At 40.7% G+C, this 20,454-nt stretch overlaps 1 protein-coding gene across 1 annotated transcript in view; it reads left to right on the top strand.

The window, feature by feature from the left end:
• itfg1 (integrin alpha FG-GAP repeat containing 1) overlaps nucleotides 1–20,454 on the top strand; it is a 147,800-nt gene that overhangs the window by 125,790 nt on the left and 1,556 nt on the right. The window contains exons 15-17 of the mRNA XM_073464857.1: nucleotides 6,724–6,848; nucleotides 11,783–11,865; nucleotides 12,635–12,752. Coding sequence (XP_073320958.1) covers nucleotides 6,724–6,848; nucleotides 11,783–11,865; nucleotides 12,635–12,752 — 326 coding nt within the window. The remainder of the gene's footprint in view (nucleotides 1–6,723; nucleotides 6,849–11,782; nucleotides 11,866–12,634; nucleotides 12,753–20,454) is intronic.

Genomic DNA, 20,454 nt, shown 5'->3' with positions numbered 1-20,454 from the left:
ACCCCCCTTGTCTTATTCTTGGCTTGGAGCCACAAAAGGTAGTCCAACTTTTTCTAACATCATGTAAACGTACTGACTTTTAGCTTGTTAGCTCATTTAGCCCGGAAGATAGAAGCTAATGTTGGTATTTACAGCACTAGCACAGGACCTATGTTCACTGAGAGAAAGAGGTTTTCAAGGCCAGGGCTAGCTGGTTAGCATACTAATTTCAAAAGATATCTCTGCAACACAAAACATTGATGTCTTTGACACAATGCCAAAACTGCTATTTCTTCATATTCTGTTGATAATTGCAAACTAAAGTTCTTACATATTGCACATTTAAAGAGTTAAATGCAAAAACCAGTGCCTAATACAATAACAATAGAAGTAAGACAATTAAGTACATTTGTAAACTAATAGTGAACCATAATAAACAAAAGTAGTATTGGTAATGACGTTGAAAGTGAAACTGGCAGTGATACTGAAGGTAGTAAACTACTACTAAAAATACTCACATTTGGATCCCAATGACCTAGTTGATAGGTTCCCAAATGGTCCGATATATATTGTGCATCCCTAATAGTTTGGCCGGTACGATCGTACGAGCACGTGATAAAACGCATTTTGCGTAGTATTACAAAGTCCTAAATTTAACTTGGCTAATCCTGCAGACATCCTGACTGCAGACCTACACAGGCCTCAATTGTATTTTAGAACAGCCTACAAATGTTTCTACTCCATGATGCATTCTTTGATCAGATGAGAAATGTAGGACTGCATTTACATGTAGTTGCATTTCTAACTTCCTATTTCATTTATAAAGTAAGGTCTTCATAGTTTGTTTTTACCAGCATAAAAACAATAAGTAACAATCTATATCTTTACTTATTAGTGAACTTTCCAAAGTTACGCCATCTGTTTTGTATTCCATCCATCCAAGTTCAGTCCAGTCATGACTGTACAGATCGGTGCACCTGGGGCAATATTCATGAAGGCAGAAAGGCCTCAGTTTGGGGACTTGATCGAAATTAATGAAACGCTTAGATGGAGAAGGGCACTTTTATTTTTCTTTTCTTCCCTTTTTCTCTCATTGCAAGTCAGGCTATTACCTTTGGACATCTGTATATTTAATCTCATGTCTGTGTCTGTACACCTGATTTTGTCCCCTCATTCATATATTTGGCAGGATCTTTTAACATTAACTTGTTGAATGTGATGCATAGTGTGTAGTTTATGTGTGTGTTTAGAACTTTGAAAATAAGAAGTGCACACAGACATCCACACCAAGGCCAGCTGCTTTGAATCAGTTTGTCTTCTGAGAGATGGATTGGAGGCTGTCAGTCATGTGTTCTGGATGGAATTCCCTGCCAAGGCCTCCACTGTCTCTGCCATAGGGAGATAGGACAATAACACACACACACACACACAAAACACAGACCCTCTGATACACCGCTCTGCATAATACTCTTTGCCAGCCTCCCCATGTTGTGAAATGGCTTTGCTCCAGCCGTGGCCAAATTTCCTAGCCAGTCCACACACACACACACACAGCACTCAGCAGCCTCTAAGCCAGGCTCCCTGCCTGCAACGTAACCCTGCTTGATCCTCCATCAGACACACAGACACAGACCCAGTCCACCCTGCTGGGTGGCCGAGTGCACACCATCCACCTGACAGGGAGCAGCAGTCTGTCAAATACATCAAACCGAGACTGGATTAAAGATCCAATCCCCTCAACAATCCTGTTCTGTCCAGGCTCATGGACGGGGTTCAGTGTGAAGCACAGAGTGGTGGTGGACTCATTTAAAAAGGCTTCCCCTGCTGGATCCATCTCAAAGTAACACTCGTCCTCCTTTTTTTGTTGGACAGTCAGTGCCCTGTCTGGCATTTGATTGGTGGATATCAACAACAAGAACTGGCGTTACCATAAAGGCCCCTTCATGGTTGCGTAATACAGACAGGAGTAGGTGAGGGGATTTGGGGTATTTGTAGGTGACAGGTGCAGCTGTAGTGTGTCTGAGTATAAGCAGCAAAACTAAAAACTTAAAGCCCTCTTCTGGCTGCTGCTGGTGGTTGTTGGCGAGTAGGTTTAGTAAGTCATATCCAGTAGCTGTGTTACCCTCACACCACATTTTGTTGACTTTATTCCCACACGTGTCTGTGAGTTTACAGAAAACATGACTGTAAAGAAGCTTTGACACAGAGCTTTACATCGGGATGTAATGCTTGTTTTTTGCTGCCCTAATTCCTCTAGACATCAGCCAGGTTCAGGTCCAATTTCTTGCCGCATCAGGTTCCTTCTTGTCTTACATGTCTTTTTTGGGGGGTTGGATGTCCATGTTACTGTCATTTATTTTATTTTTTTTACCTCAGTGCCTATTGCAGGCTCAGCTGTCCTGATGGTCCCAGAGTGACCTTGCTCATTTTCTTACATTATGTTCCCTCATGGTTTCTTAACATGTACCTAATTTATTATCTCCCTTATTTCATTCTGTGATTTGTAATTGATAAAGAGAAGGGTTTATATAGATTTCTTCTATGTTAAGTCCTTTAAGGCCTTCTTGTGATTCAGGCCTTTATCAAAAAACAAAGAAGTTAAAGTAAGACTAAGCATCATAAAAAGTTTCGACCTCCACAGTTTCTTCCTCGGTTCAGTTATGTGGAGGTCTGACAGCTCCCTGTGTGGTTTTGTTCCTCAGTAATGAAATTTATTCTGTCGGGCTACACATGGCGATGGGCAGGATATGACTTTTGTCATCTCCTGCAGATTCCCAGCAGTGGGATGTGTGTGTTTTCACACTGTAAATTAGAATACACACAAACAATTTTTGGTACATTTTGTTTCCTTTATTAGATTACAAGTCACCTTGGAACAAGACTTAAGAGTCTACAGATTAGCTAGCAGCTCTGTGAGACTGTACTTTGACACAACAGTGCTTTCAGCTAAATGCTAAATGCCATGTTCATTATCTTAGTTTAGCATCTTAGCATGCTAACATTTCTTAATTAGCACAAAACGCAAAGTACAGCTGATGGGAATGTTACCTTTGTCACTTTTGTAATGTATAATTTTGTGTGTTAGATGCAACTCAGTCACTAGAATAAATGTTGGCAATGCACATTTCTGCAAACCATGGATATGTTGAAACATTTATTTATTTTGCAACTTTGTTTTTTTAGGCTTGACTTTCAATTTTATCTTGTGACAATGTTTCTTATGGCCCAGTTAGATTTAGGCACAAAAACACATGTTTAGGGTTAGTCTTAAAATACCTGTTTTTGTCGCAACAATCACAGCTGTATAATGTCCTGAGGTCTTGTTAAAACACCGGTGGCTGGAAATTGTCCAGAGGTCTCCTGAAAAATATCCTGTGTTTTCTACACTTACAAATGTTGAAATGCAGGCTTGAAATGTAGTCAATGTAACTCTTGGTAACTTTTAGAAATATCAATATGGTACATAGGCCTATGACACATACAAATGTGAAGAAATGACTGCTTTGCAGAAACGTAAGCTGCCAACATTTTATCCTAGCAATTAGGCTACTTAGATATCTAGATGCTTCACTAGATTGGTGAAAACTTTGACATGCTGGTGGCAAAGTCATTAGTATTTATTCTCTGGACACCATAAACTAAATTCCATGGCAATCCATTCAATAGTAGTTGAGATACTTCACTAAAAACCCAAAATGTAAACCGCATATTAGCATTTGGGGAAAAGCCTGTTTTGTGGCAATTCATCTAGTAGTTGCTGAGATGTTTCTGTCTCATGCTGCTAGAATGGCTAAAAAAGCGTCAGTCAGTAATTGTCAATCTGATTTTATATCACCCCCCTCCCAACATTCATCTTCCTTCTTTAGTGAAACTACTAGATTATCATTTCAATCATGAATAAAATTTCATACAGCAGAACATAGCTTCTACTGATCTGCTGCAGTACATTTCTTCTTCTCACACATACACTCACTCACACACACATGCACCTCTCAGTAAATGTCAGACCCACCAGGATTCATCTTCAATGCCCGTTAGAAGCCGGGGCTTTGTACTTGAACTAGTCAATGTCCATGAAACTGTGCCCTGCCTTTCCTGGAAACAGCCAATATTTCTGTCTCTCTCCCCCACTCTTCGGCCTATCTGTGCTGTGTGATTAAGGCAATTATCCTGCCTCCTCACAGCACCACAATCCAGGAAAATAGAATACATAGAGCGATAGCAAGCAAGGGAAATTTATAGAGATAAAGAGAGGCGACTGATGAAAAGTGCTCTTTGGTACAAGGTGGCAAAAGTCGATGGGTCCATTTCGTGTCGAGACTGACTGGAGCCACAGCATGTACATTATACAGCATCATGGCCAGACTTGTATTCCATACTATAGCTCAAACTGGTTTTGACCAAGTTAGCTACTCACTTGCTGTTCATTGTACCACTACATGAGATGTTCCCAAGATACATGGCAGCTTTATTTTTGCAATATGAAGGAGCTTTAAGAAGAGAAGTATTAAGTTGCACTGAGCCTGACTGGCCTGACCCAGGTTCAGCTGAGGTGGCCAAAAATGAACTGAACAAATCCTTTTTTTTTTTGTAACTGAACTAAGGATAGGCATATATTAGAAAAAAGTAAAGAGACAAGCAAAGGCGTTGCGCTCCTCTCGGCCTGCAATACGCAGTCCATCCACATTAGTTCTGATCACTGGCTGCCTCGAGGCTTTCTCTCTCTTCTTCCATCGCTCTCGCTCTCTCCTTCCCTCTCTTTGTTTACCACGTAGAGGTTGATTTATGTCGGCTGCACTTGGCAGAGTTGGGTGGCGTGGGCGAGATGCAGCAGCTGAAGGGAAGAGAGAGATAGAAGACGAGCAGGAGGGAGGAGAAGAAGGGGAAGCAGAATGAGTAAGGCCAAATCGAAGTGATGTATCGCGGGAGAGGAGAGAGAGATGAGCAGAGGGGAGGAAACAAGAGACGGATGAGAATAGTAAGTAAGGAGGGAAAACAGGAGGAGGGAGGTTGTGCGAGGAGACAGGGAGAGGTGTTGGACTGGCCTCAGGTGTCTCACTCTGATTTGTATCTTTTATGATGCGTCTTCATGTCAGAGCAAGGTCTCACACTGCAGTCCCTATGGCTCGATCACCTCCTGTGGTCTGTTTCTTCCCCCTCCTTCTTATTATGTTTACATGCACATTATAGTCTTATCACTGACAGTCATGGTCAGGATCGGTCAGGTAGAAGCTGATTACATTACATTACATTATACTTAAATGATTTCTTTGGGAGACCAGGGCCATTGCAGCTACAGTTGTGAGATAACTAAAGCAAATGGGGTGTGTTTTCATATGCAGCTGACAATGTAGTCAGAAAGTCATGAATGGAAATGTGCAAAGCTTATGGGCTTGTGTGCAGAATGTTTAAAAGAGGCAGCAACACACTGTGTACTTATGAGACAGAGAAATACGTTAATAAAAACATACTTTATTCAATTTTTATTTATGTTTATACAATGACCATTATGTCATACCTGAGATAAGTCTAAAAAGCAGATAGTTAAGTACCTTTTTTGTGTTGTACCTTTTTTTAATTTCAAATGCTTTGTGTTCCTGTGGAATGCCGTCGGTAGCCAAATGCAATTGCCAGAAGTAAAAAGCTAATGTTCAGCTATAAACTAAAATCCCGGTCACATGATTTCAGCATCACCATCACTAAGCTTCTCATTACACTGTAGGCTACTATACACATTCAAATTCACAAGTGGGGGATTACTGATGTATTTTATGTTGTATAGTAAAATGTGAAAGTAAGCTTGTGTTAACTAGCTTAACTATAGACCTTATTTCAGGCATCTAACCAAAAACCCATTCAAACAACCCATTGACTTCAAGACGCGGGAAACAAGAAATTCAATTCAAAATTCAAACTCTCTCAAATTCAAATCTCTAATTCTGGAAAATTATTTCCAGTTTTAAGATCATTCCTGCTGCCCTGCATAGTCTATAGTAATCTGGTGGCTCTGTGAGGCTGCTAAATGCAAACACAAAGCATGCTAACATTTCAGTATCTTTAGGTATGTTATCAATTATGCTGGTATTCAGTTATAATACGTTATGATTTTGACTCAATGATAGGAGGAAAAGTTCAGGGATCATTACAGTTATTAGGGTTATTGCATTTTATGGCAGTCCATTCAATAGTTGTAAACACATTTCACTAAAATCTACAAATGTGATCTCATGGTGGCGCTAGAGGAATAGTCAGGGGATCAGCAAAGTCATTAGGATACATTATGGAACGTGAATATAATTCTGTGCAGATCAATATTGTAGATGTAGAGATATTTCAATTGGATAGGTGAAAGTTTGACCTGCTGGTGGACTTAAAGGAGAAGTCAGGGGAACACCAAGCTCATTAGAGTTCATCTGGTGCGCACCATAAATTTCAATCTGTTAAGTACTTTTTGGTATGTTTCACTAAAAACCAACAATACTGACCTCATGCTGGTAATAGAAGAAAATATGGCAATCACCAAAGTCAGTACGATTCGTCATTTGAGGACCATTATTGTCGATTCAAAATTTCATGACAATCCATCCAGTGGAAATAGGACCAAAATGTGTCCTAAAAAAACGCCAGGGCAAAATACCCTTTGAGATCAAGCTCATTAGTTATCCTGATGTGGTTATGTGTTGAGAATAACACATCCCTTTTCTTCCATTACAAATACTCTTTTATCTCCCTCTCTTCCTGCAGCCGGTCAGTTGAGCCAGTCGGCTCATTTCTCCCTCCAGCTGCCCTACACTGTGCTGGGCCTCGGACGCAGCGCCAACTTCCTGGACCACCTTTTCGTCGGCATCCCCCGACAGCCAGGAGAGACGGTGAGGGAATATAAGAGGGTTATATTACCTGGGCACTGCACAGCACTCCTGCAGGAAGAGCCACAGGCTGTACTGTCTCACAGAATGTTTGAGGGAGATACACTGAGGTGTATCTGACAGCTCAGACAAGGAGGAAGTAGGTGTGCTGAATAACCAAAGATTTTTTAAAAAAAACCTTCAACCCTCTGGGTGCAAATTACATGAAAATAGTTGTTTCATGAAAAGTCTCTTAAAAGATGTATAATGCCACTCACATGCCTCATTAAGTCATTTCTGAGCAGCCTAACCTCTTGTGAGTATAACAGTGTATGGCATGCGTGGCCGAGACATTTAACGTCTATGCAATGAGCCTAAAAAGGGAGCGAGAAATGAACAAAAATAGCCTCAGGATCATGGTGTTAGGAATCAGAAAACCTTCCAAGAAAAACATCAGATGGTGGACTAATTCATGTTTAGTGAAATTCAGGCACCTTAAAGTCATAAGCACAGAGCTAAATAGTTGTTTTTCTCCTGCAGCTCAAGCTTTAGTTCACAATGGGCTGGATGTAACGCATTTCTTCTGAGGACTGTGAGACTTTTTTAAAGAGTATGTTGTGGAGATTCAGGAGAGGGATTACCCGCCACGTATTTCTTTTAAGCAAATTAGAGATTCTTATCAGAGAGAGCAGTGTTTACCTAATCTTGTAGAAAAAAATAGTTTGTTGAGGTTTTTTTTTCTTAATCATTCAGCAGTTAATGCACCAAAATATGTGATATCTAGTGTTTATATACACTTCAAAATGTCAGCCAATTTAGGAAGCACATAATTAAAAAGTGTGAGAAGCCTGTAATCCAAAAAAAGGGTAGTTTTCCTTTTATTTTAGTTGTTTGTGAAATGATTGATCAAGTGTGCTAAACACAAAGAAACAATTAAGACAGACACATCTTAATTATTTTTTCACTCTCTACTGGAAATCTTTGGTTTGTTTTTGCATTCATGGATATGGATTTATATTACTTCTCTGAAACACAAGTCATAATTTCTTTTTGTTTCTTAATTGAATTCTCAAAGTAAGACTTCTTTCTCTAAACAAAACCCTATTCAATGAGTATATGTTAAGTATTTTCTCTGTTTTGACAGCAGTTAGTTTTGAAGAAGCATATTTCAGTCATCATCATTAGAAAAAAGTTTTGAAAGGATATACTGTATTTGATGGCACACAGAGGCAAATGAGGCAGGATCAGGCTGCAAGACTGGAGGTGAGGAATTTTTTTTTTGTCATCTAGTGATTAAGGAGAAGAAGAGACGCTGAGAGTTGAAACGCCTACCACACAGGTGCTTTATGGCAGATAGATTACACATCCTTCTAATAATGTACTGTATGGGATGGTTGATGACATCACCTGTGGGGTTGGTAAAGGTGCCACAATCTCCCCATTGGACCAGGAACATCCTCTCCTCACGTCTTTTCCTCTGAGCTTCAAACTCACCTTTGTGTAACAGCCCTGAGAGTAGATGTATGAATGACTGCGCAGCCCATGTGTGCCTCCCGTCATACTACAAGGCACTGTTATATCAATACCCTAAATAATTGATCGGGTTTATGTTTTTAATCTGTTCGTCAGCCACATTTCTACACTACACTACTTCAAATGTCAGCGTTCCTCAGCTCAGTTCTCTCACACGCTCTCCGCATTCATCTCCATCTCCGTTCTCTCTCACGCTCACGTTGCACTTGTCACAGTGAATATTAGGCACGACAGGGCTCTTTTTTCCCCTCCCATGTGGTACCAGGATCTTCGTCAGGCAGCTGATTAGAATTGTAGATGGGTCTGTCCGCGACTCAGAAGCTGTAGTGCACCAAGAACACTCATCTCAAACAAGCTGCTTTGTTGTCCCCTCTCTGCACACTCCTTTTTCTTATGCAAAGAAATGTGATCTTTTTTTCGCTCATTTTTCCTCCTCCTCGCCCATTCCTTCTACAAAGTGAATTAATGAATACCTAAAGATGCGGCCCATTATGCCAAGCAGGTTTTTTTTACCCACAGGGACTAGGGAGAGGAGTAACTCCATCAAATCTACCTGTAATGAGGAGGAGGAGGTCTATAAATCCTGACCGCTGCAACACCCTGCTCAGTCGGCACTGTTGGATCTTCCTGTTTGTCAACTCTCTTTTTATCTTTTTATTTTCTCTCTCTCTCTCTCTTTATATCTGTCCGGCTCCCATTTTCTCACTACCTCCCCTGCTGTGCCCTTTACAATTTTCCCCTCTACAATGAGAGTTCCTGCCTGCTGTTTCACAGAAGGAGAGGTTTTGTAAAATCTACTTGGATATCTTCCATCTTCTGTCCAATCATTCCCCTCTTTTATTCACCCCCTCCCCGTCTTTTTCTTTTGAGTCTCTCTCCTCCTGTTCACTTATCTTCCACCCAGGGGATTCCCTTTGCTGCTCAAAGTGGTTTGCTTCACTAATCAGTCCCCTACTTGTCACTCTCGCTCTCTCTCTCTGGCTCCCTCACTCTCCATCTCTGTATCCATCTCCCTCGCTCTCTCATAGTGTGCCAGTTTCCCTGGCTTTGAACCAGAGTGTCTCTCTTTCTCTCTGAAGACTTGGGAACACTTTTCTCTTCCAAACAGCCAGATCGGATCTGCTCCCAGGCAGCAGTAGTGGAGGCTGACTCGTCTGCAGCTCTGCTCCCCCGCCAGTTGCCGCACCGACGGCAACGCTTTCCAAGAGCTAAGCGACAATGGCTGGCGGCGAGAATGTGCTCATTATGTAAAAAGCAATGCCGTTGTCTCATGCTTATTCAAAATAGCTGCGAGATGTGGTTCCTCTCAATTGATGAAGAAACGGAGAGTCACAATTAAAGAGCAGCGGCACTCCCAGATTCTGCCAAATGTAGAGCTGGAAATGTTAAGTCCTCACAGCTACAAGCGTGATTACAGCTTTTAAATCTTTAATATGATATCTCTGGGCTCTTAACCCCTAATGAGCCTGAACACAACCTTGGATGCTTTAACAGGGGCTAAATCAAGATACAGGGCGAATTGGTTATAGAAACGTGAGAAAGAAAGCCAACAGACACTGTGTGATGGTGGGCTTATCCAGAAATAAAATCACTGTTGTATGCAGGGCATAAACACAGTGTGTGTCAGTCTTATGTCAGATGTCAGCATGGGTGGTGAGCCTTAAGGCGGCAAACTACTAAAAATGAAGCCTGAACTTGCAAAGTCAAACTGCTGTCAGACAAATGCTTTTTAAGCTCTCTGATACTTTAACTCTGTGTCTTAACAGTGGCTGCCTGTCCAGCTTAACACCCTAGTGCTGAAATACTCTCACAATGTTTAACTGTGAGTGGACAGAAAAAACTACTGGATGTAAAAAAAAAATGATATACACCAGAAACATGCAGTCCAAAGGACACAAGAAAACCATTATTGTTTATGTGACAGGGTTGACCAGGTGCCAGATATGTGTTTATATGGGTTTGGAAGGTGGGGGGTCTGATCCTGCACCCCTGAGCAGTGACGTAACATAAAAAATACTTGAGAAGATGTCACTCAACTCTCATGTCTGTAGGTGTTTTCAGTCACTCTGGCTAATGAGACCTATAATCATTTAAAAGCTTGGTGGAGCTGTGTTTGGAATTATGTGATTTGACTAAACTCTAGGAAGTTATATTGTAAATAGTAAGTGAACTTCATTTATGGAGAGCTTTTATCAAAAGGTGCAGCGAAAAATAAGACTGAGGCGGCTGTCAATCAAGCACAATCTGTACACACCCACACAGACTAATCAGGCAACATGAGTGAAAACACCTGCATGGTTCAACAGTGGGTGTGTAGGGCAAGGTTATTAAAGTTGAACTGAAACTAATCTAAAAAGTAAAACTAGGTGTGAAAAAACATTTTAGTGAAGTGAAATAAAAGTTTAAAAGCTGAACCAAAAACAAATTGAAATAATATTGTGTACTTGTGTACTCAATAAAATAGAATAAAAACCATACAGGAAATGCCTTTTTCTTTAGTCTTTGTCAATTTGGTCAGATTTGTCAACATAAGCATGAAGAGGCGTTGATGCAAATGTTTACTGAGACAGAGTTGTCTGCATGAGTGGTTCTCAACCTTTTTAGGTCACGATCCCCCCAAAAAATTAGGTTGGTGTTCTTATGCACAAACATACTGAATAAATTCTTTTTGGAGGTAAATTCTATCACTGGCATAGGCAATGTAATGTAAAAACTATTCCCCAGTCTAAAATGTTATTGCATTTTTTTCTCCACAACCATCTGGCGACCCTTGGAAATTAACTTGCAACCTCGAACTAGAAACTAGAAACCTCGAGATTATAATCCACTACTCCACTATAATCACTACTATTTTTTATTAGTGCTGGACAATAATACAGTATGACATTAACATGACAGACGAAACAGTGAAGACAAGTGAACAACAAGATAACATGACTGTAAGTTCATTGGCCATGCAAGTAGGAAATAATTCAGTTAGACCTCGTGAAGTGAAGGTAGGGTTGAGTTACAGGTTTAGAAAAGATGATGTATATTTCATAAAGGCCAAGGCTGAGATAATGTATGGTTCTGCAAATGGCTGAACTCTCTCACACACAACCACAGAAATACATACATATACACACACCAATATGCACACAGACCCACAGGGGCTAGAAAATCTGTGTTACTCCCCACAGTTGGGGTAATTTATTTCAAGTAACAGGTTGTCTGTGTCTTAAATGCACAGCTTAAAATAGCCACTCCACAGTAGCTAAGGAAAACCATGGGACCCCATTATTCTGCCCCAGAGGACTTAACATACATATTCTGAGTGTGTGTCTGTCTGCGTGTGTCTCTGTGGAAAGCTTGCAATATTGTGACCATAATGTATTAGCATGTATGTGAATTCATCGCCAGCTAATGTGTTTTCTGTATCTTTCCAGGACATAAGGAAGCAGGAGTGGACGGCCATCATTCCCAACTCTCAGCTCATCGTCATCCCCTTCCCTCACAATAAGCCCCGCAGGTACATCAACACAATCCTCGTACATGTCACACGATATATATGCATCAAAACTGCCCGCAGCAGCGTCATTTTCTGGGAGACACGCTGATGCTTGTTGCTATGGACACCATTCAACACTTAAACGGCCTCCTGTGATGCCACTGAATGACATACTTAAGTTAATGTTACCTCAAGTTGATACAGAGCATAACACACACACACACACACACACACACACACACACACAGTCTCCTCGCAGCATGTGTTCTCATGTTATCATGACGTTGTTCACATGTAGCTCAAACCCCGGGAGGAGCTCCAGATGGCTATTCAACACACACACACACAAACACACACACCCTCCTCCACATAGCACCATAACACTTGTGTACTCACCAGGTCTGCCAGACATGCTAGCAAAGACACACACCTACAGACCAAACCATGGGTGAAAGCAGATCTCACCAGAACCGCCTGGGTATTCTTCTCACATGCAGGCTAAGCTAACAGATTGTCATATGATACATGTAATATATAAAAGTGGTTTATGGGATTGCTTGAAATAAATAAAAGTTCTCTGTGAAAAAAACTGTTTCATTTTGCTCAGGTGTGAAATAGTTAAAGAGTTGTTCATTTATTTAGTTAGTTAACCTTAATTAGCAAACAGTCTCTGCTAATGTTCACCATTTGGTAATTACATTGTTTTCTGTCAAGAAAAAATCATGATGCAACATAAAAACAGCATATGGCCAGTCATCATATTATTCACACCCTCTCTCTCTCTGTTTAGTTGGAGTGCTAAGTTGTACCTGACTCCCAGCAACAGCGTGTTGCTGACGGCCATCGCGCTGATCGGAGTGTGCGTCTTCATCCTCGTCATTATTGGAATTCTCCACTGGCAAGAGAAGGTCAGGACACACACACACATACGCATAATGGTGTGGTTTAACGTTAGCCTCTTCCCGGTGATTTACTGCCTTCGAGTCTTTGTGCGCGTGTGTGTGTGTTTGTGTGTGTGTTTGTGTAAGAGAGAGAGAGCAGATTGGTCACAACCAGCAGCAGATGGGTCTCACTGTCCCTGTCCTGTAGTCCTCTAGACTCCCACTGAGACACACATACACACTCCTTCTCTCTCCGACTGTCTCTGTCTATCTGTCTCTCTCTCCCCGGGCCACAACCTGGAAGGACGTTCAGCTGTAATTGCCTGCTTCTGTCCTTTCAGCATGGCAGATCTGCTCTTCCTTACAGCCGTAAATATGCCCTCCAGGGAGCCGATGCATGTTTTCACATGTGTGTTTCAGCTCCTCCTGGTCCATTTGTTCCATCACACACACACATATTGTGGTCACAGCAAAATGAAAATGGTCGAGGACACGCAGGCACAAATTATATTTAACAGTAATTCTTGCACATTTTCTTTTTTTGTCTTTGAATTGTTTCCTTTTCATCTACAATCATGGTGCTAATGCTGTCTGCCGGGCTGAGCAGTGCTGGAAGTTTTTGGCATCTCCTCCAAGCCATCTGCCGTGCAAGTGTGTGCGCTTAATGTGTATGTGTGTGTGCCTATACGCAGGATGGCATGTGTGCATGGTTACACACTCAGAAGCACTCTAATTGCCCTGTTTTGGGGGATATGTGGGTGTGAGCATCAGCTTAATCTGAACCAGCACTGCATTTATGGATGGAAGGAGATACGTGTGAGAGGTGAAGGTGATGTGGAGCCATGTGAGGGGTCGAGAAACAAGATTGTGAGAGGAAACACGAGGGAGATGCACATGTGGAGAACCAGTTCTTTCATAGTTGCAGTGACTGGCACTATACTTCACACAAAATCATATCTGGCATGCTCAAACAGGCGACATGGTTTGAAGCCACAGAGAAGCAGTTTTTGGCTATGATCACTGTATTGTGCTTTGGCTGACCAGTCAGTTATCAATTTCTGCCTTTTTAACTACTTCTGCCACTCTGAAGTTGAAAGCTCTTCTTATAGTGTTAACAGGTATGTTTCTCAGTATACAAATACATAATTTCATGATGCCATGGGTTTATCTCAAGGCCAGTATTTTAAATTATTTCAACATCACTGCTGTTCATAAAGTCAAAATTCAAAGCAAAAAAAGTGAGTGAAGTTTTTTAGTCCACAAAATGTTTCTGGAGCTTTACAGCAAAACAGTGTTGCAGCATTATTCTAAACAACTGATGTAGATGGGGAACTATTACTTAAAATGTAAAAAATAAAACAATTGAACAAAAAGTAAATCCATATCTCCAAGAGCCCCAAGTTGATTTAAGACAGCATTATTTACACCTTCTACATGAGATCAAGCTTCTGCACCCATGCCAAATGGGGTGCATGCTAACGCTTTTAGCTTAAAGAAGGCTGCAAATAACGTCTTATAAGGACTAAGAAACCTCACCCGACTTTCCATCAGCATGGGGGTGAGTAGATGACTGAATTTTCATTTTTTAAGCTCAATGTTCGGATGTTGTATATTTCCAACTGCGAGTTACAATACCTCTCATTGTCTATGAAGTACTTAAATATACAAAATAGTGTATACATAGCCACCGGTGGTTGTTCACACATGGATGGAACTGATAAAGCATTAAACTGATAGAGATGCAAGGGGTGTGCAAGTGGATATGGGTCTTATTATATTTGGTCCATAAACAGGAGGTGTCCAGCAAAGTGCATGGGGAGGTACAGAAACTGATATAGGGGACCTCTTTACCCAACATGTGCTTGTGTAAAAGTGTGGCATACTTGGAAAAAACTTTACAAGATGCTTTATAAATTCATTGAAAGTTTCTTCAAGAAATAGGAGCTAAGATACAAATAAGATCCAGCCATGAGATACATTGAAGCACATACTTAAGGGATTTGGAAAAATCTTGTTATAAAACAGTTTTCAGAACTTCAAGGAATTAATCAAGGAATCCCTATCCATTCCTCCTGGAGAAAAGTTGAGTTGGAAAATCAGCAGTGCTTCTTTTTTTTTTATGGGACAGAGAGAGCTGAGCTGAGCTTAATCACTTCTCTTCCTATAAAATACAATATTGAATTGATGGATACTTACATCATTCTGCTTTGTAGAGCTCCTGTTTTCTATGTTCTACTCTTTAATTGAATCTCATGTTTCATCTTTTCATATTTTACCACATTCACACGATGTCACATGCTAATAACATTTTTAGTTTTGCTTGTGATAAAAACTATAATGCAGAAGCTCCTCTTATTAATTTGCACTTGTGATTTTTTTTGTATACTGGCACTTGTTAACCAACACATAACAATTTTCTTACCATGAATCAAAGCTTTGCCACTTCTAATTGAACCAGTTTAACGTGTTGGTCTAAAACTGTGCTACCGGCAGCAGTTTTGTCTCCATCTGGGTAGGGCAAACAGACCTCAACTCCCACTACACTGCAGCACCACATTCAGACTGACAGCTTTTGAAAACACAGCAGATTTGATTAAATTTGGCCTTAATAATTGAAAGACACACATCTGGACTGACAGGCTAATGTGGTGTAACCTCCTGCACCATCCAGGGAATTAAGATTGAGGGTGAATCCTATATACCTCTTGCTAAACATCCTCCTTCATATCTCATCTTCTCCCACCTCTTTTACAGCGGGGCATCCAGTAAGGTCAGGGCGAGCCTGCTGATTGACATTTGGCATTTCTGCGTGTTTGCACCGCCGCCTCTGGTATTTGCTCTTCTAATAACAAAGTCAGGTAGAGGGCAGAAGCACAGGGGCAAAGACGTGCTGTCCTGCCTAACAAGCTAACAGGGCTTCTTACACATCTTCTGTGAACTTCTGTGCAATGCAGTATTAGCTGGGGTGATGGGTACTCAACATATAAATGACGGAAGGAATATTTAAGAGATAGATGAGAAAAACGTGTAATGAAGCAGAATGTAATCAATCAGCTCCCCTAAGATGCATCCTCTTCATGCTGGACATGTAGACCAGACTTAATGAGTTGACATTAAAGCCCAGTGAGACTACACCATACCTCACTGTAGCTTTCCACCTGGCTTCAGACGCACGCACCACTGTGTCATTAAAACCTTTAGAAGGACACAAATCGATGCTCTGCTGCCTAATGATGATTCAGGCCTCAGGATGACAATTTGGTGGTATCCCCTAGACAGTCAATTAGACCAGGCTTCAGCAGCAGCACAGCTCTGTGGATCAGTTATTTAAAGAAAAGAACATCACATCAGTCTATCTGCTCCTTCAAAAATGTTTCCCTGGAAAAGAAAAAAAAAAGTATATCAATCAATACGAAGTGCCCGTAACTTGGATGATAGATGAAGGTTTTATTACAAATCAAAACTGACGGCATAAAAAATGCACTAAATGTGTTGCTGCCTGTCTTTTGGATGGAGCAAATCAGTCAACATCAGTGAAGGATTGGTTGTCCTTTAAAAGGGAACAGTCTTCTCCAAAGATCCCTCTACTGAGATTGAGTTCAGTCCTGTCCATACATGCTCAACTGCAACATTTGGTCAATGACAAAAGAGATGGTCCCATTCAGATACTTAAAAACTGAAGGCTATTTTCTTCCCATCCTCAGTTTGTCACTGATCTCACACAACAGACCGAAATGCATTATTGACTCCACTGTCACCAGTCCAGATTATGTGGCATCTTTTGTGCTCAACCACTGTCAAACGACAAAAATATGAGGACGTTTCACTCCATCAATCCCATCAAACCTCATTACAAATGGTGTCCATTCTTTGCTGAGCCATTACGAACCGAAGGACTTAAAAGTTATAATGAAATAATTCCCTTAAAGTGATATCCCATACAAAACAAAAACATCTTTTAAACAGTAAGACCATGAAGGCTTCAAGGAGAATTTACCAACTATTGAAAGCTATAGTTACTAGTTACTAGAAAAAATTTAATCAGCTAAAATATGATGCATTGTCATAGTTGAAATTATGGATAAAAACAGGCTCTTATTTTTAACTCTTAAAACCATGTCCACATGCTAATATGCAGAAAGAGCCATTAGTTGCTGCAAATGTCCATTCTGTCCATATCTGCTGTGAAAATATCCCCTCCTACTGTGATTGTAATGTAAGAGGTGGAGGATATGCATTTGTAGACATAATGAGGACTTTGGCTTTTATCTTCCATCACTTACATTGGAGTTGTGTTAGAAAAGGAAGATACTGGGTGACCGGGTAGAGCGGGCAGCCCATGTACGGAGGTTGAGTCCTCAGCAGTGGCCCGGGTTTGATTCCACCCTGTTGCCCCACGTAGCCCTTTGCTGCATGTCTTCCCCCACTCTCTCCCTCGTTTCCCGTCACTCTCTAAACTGCCATATCAATTAAAGACTAAAAGCTCAAAAATAATCTTAATTAAAAAAAAATACATAAATTCCTTCAAAACACAACACAGCCAGTATGGAAAGGAGGAACGATTACAGTGACGTACATATTACACATATTAATGCACCTGTAATAATCTAAGAGTGTAATACATATAATATAATATCAATTTAATTACAATATATAAGCAAATTATAATAGAAAAGTGGCCTTTCTTAGTACTTCTATGCATTTTTCTAAAAATATTTCTAAACTTTTTAATACATAACTTTCACTTGTAGTGGAGTATTGATACTTTTACAGTAAAAGTAACTAAATACTTCCACCACTGTCCTCTATAAACAAAACACCAGGCAGGTAGTTATTACTCCCTGATTCAATTCAATTGTGTCTACAACTATTACCCTAGCTGACATCTAACGCTTGTTCCTATTTGGACTTTCTGTTCTTTACACTGCATTTCATTTATCGCATTTTATGTTGTACAACCACTTGTGTTTTGATAGCCTTTTGCACATCTTGTTCTCAGCTTATGGCTCTAACACTGCCGCCTCCAGTCAGCACACCTGCCTGTGTGTCTTGATGCACAGATGATGATAATGGGCTGTTGGCTATAAACACGTGTTATTCCTTTATAAAGCCTTGTCCTTTGAAGACCTTTCACATACACATAAGAACAGAATGTGTGTGTGTGTTTGTATGGTGCTTTGTGATGGTTCAATACTATTGACTACTACTATACTATACTATACTGTACTACTATATTTTCCACATTTTTATTTCAATTTCTTCAAAGTAAAAGGATTTGTCAAGATGATAGATAATTGAGGTGACTTTATTTTCTACCTGTGGCTCTGTTATTGAATATTAAAAGGTTTACTTCCCCACCAGAAGTCTAATTAAACACTTGATACATCTGTTCTCTTCTGGTTTCTCAAATTTAATTAGTAGACTATAAAGTTCACCCTATATCATTTATTTATTTTCAAATTCTTTCTCACTTAATCCACCACCTTTGGGTCCATCTAGCTTTGTGTCCATGTTAAAGCAGTGAATAAATGTTAGTTGGCCTGGCCTAACACAACTGTCTTTAACACTTGGTCCTGACTAACAAGAGGAACTTATAATTAGCCTGAAGGGATCACTGAATTAAACACTGCAGCTTGAATTTCTCAGCTGGAGCTTTACAAATATAATAATAATATATTGTACTCGTATACCAGTGTTGATTACATCCACCAAGGAGGTTATGTTTTCACCTGTATCCATTTGTTGGTTGGTTGGTTTGCAAGCAGGATTTCACAAAAACTACTGAATTGATTTCAACAAAACTTGGATGGAGGATGCGTCTCAGCCCATAATAGACCCCATTAACTTTTGGTGCCGCTCTTGATAAAGGGATTTTTTTTTCTCACTTTCTTTAACATTGCAAGATAGAGTGTTTTTTTTAATTTTCGTTCGTTTCTCAGGGAATAATTCATGGACCTTGATGAAAAAGTCAGGCGTATTCAGGTGACTGCTATCTGTGAGTTGGTACAATGTGATACATGGCCATCAAAATTGGATTAGCCTTGATTGAATGAAAAGCGACTGTTTTGCCTTGGTGGAGATATGCGCTCTGCTGAGTGCCATTCTAGTTTGACACCTGATTTTATAATACATTTTATTTGTACAGCACTTTTAAAAAGCTCTCAAAGACACTTTACAAGAATAGAATACATACAAGAATACATAAAATCAAGTGCATGGTGCATAAACTCAAGTGCATGGTGCGATAGAGGAGAAATATGTAGTAAAGAGAACAGTGTATGAGGATATGGATCTGTGTAGGTTTTTTTGGGAGAACAGGTTGAGTACAGCAAACAGCTACAGGTGCAGATGAAAAGCGAGTTTGAAGAGGTGGGTTTTGAGTAATGTCTTGAAGGTGGATGAGTCTGGGCAGTCACGGATGTGTTTGGGGAGGGAGTTCCAGAGGGAGGGGGCAGCAATGGAGAAGGCTCTATCCCCCCAGGTACGGTGCTTGGTCCTGAGGGGGGGTGAGAGAAGGTTAGCGTCTGAGGATCTGAGGTTTCGAGAAGGAGTGTGGTGGTGGAGCATGTCCGTGAGGTAGGGAGGGGCCTGGTTGTGGAGGGCTTTATGGGTGAGTAGGAGGAGCTTGAAGTTGATTCGGTGTGGGACAGGGAGCCAGTGAAGGTTTTGGAGTACGGGGGTGATATGTTCACGGGAGCGGGTGTGGGTGAGGAGGCGGGCAGCAGAGTTTTGGATGTATTGAAGTTTATTGAGGACTTTGGAAGATGAGCCATAGAGGATGCTGTTGCAGTAGTCCAGTCTTGAAGTGATAAATGCGTGGATGAGAGTCTCAGATGCAGAGAAGGAGAATAGTGGGCGGAGGCGGGCAATGTTTTTTAGATGGAAGAAAGCAGTTTGGGTGAGGCGGCTGATGTGCTGTTCGAATGAAAGAGTGCTGTCCATGATGATGCCAAGGTTACGGATGGAGGGAGAGGGAGACAGGTTGATGTTGTCAAAGCTGAGGGTGAAGTTCTGGGTCGATGTGGTGAGATGTTTTGGGCCAATGAGTATGATTTCAGATTTGTCACTGTTTAGTTTCAGAAAGTTTTTTTGCAGCCATGATTGTAGTTCTGACAGGCAGTTTGTGAGGGTAGAGTGGGTGGCAGGGGTGATGGATTTTGTGGAGATGTGGAGTTGGATGTCGTCGGCATAGCAGTGAAAACGGAGACCATGCCGACGGATTTTGATTTGGTTTTAGCCTAGTCAGCTGTTCAAAATGGTTTTTAGCTTGAGTCATAATTTAGTCATTGTATTACTATTAAAGTAATCTAGTCTAGTTTTTGCTGTGTTTAATTGGGTGTTATTTTAGTCTTTAAAGTTTTGGCATAAAGCTGTCATCTTTAATCTCTATAGTTTCCATGGTTATAGATGTTGCTCTTTGTGTGTTCTGTGGTTTGCTGAAAAAGTACTGTTGACTTGTTTATAGCAGAGTGTGTAATAGTTTGCACATCCACTTCACGTCACACTGCCCTTTAGTAATAATATCAATTAGATTTCACTCTCCGCAGTAAATACAGTCTTCATTACCAAACTCTGGCTATTTCAGCGGATCTGTCCCTCCTGTTGGTCATTATTGAAGTTCTCCACTGAGCAGCTTGACCATTCAGAGGCTGTGTTTACTTACATGATCACTCAACCGCTGATTACTGTCTGGATTTCGCTTTAACAAGCAGCTAAATTAATGCAAAAC

The sequence above is a fragment of the Pagrus major genome, chromosome 4, assembly GCF_040436345.1.
Source record: "Pagrus major chromosome 4, Pma_NU_1.0".
In the NCBI taxonomy this organism is placed as follows: domain Eukaryota; kingdom Metazoa; phylum Chordata; class Actinopteri; order Spariformes; family Sparidae; genus Pagrus; species Pagrus major.
Note: the sequence above shows the minus strand (reverse complement) of the source record. Positions and strands in the feature narration are given on the sequence as shown.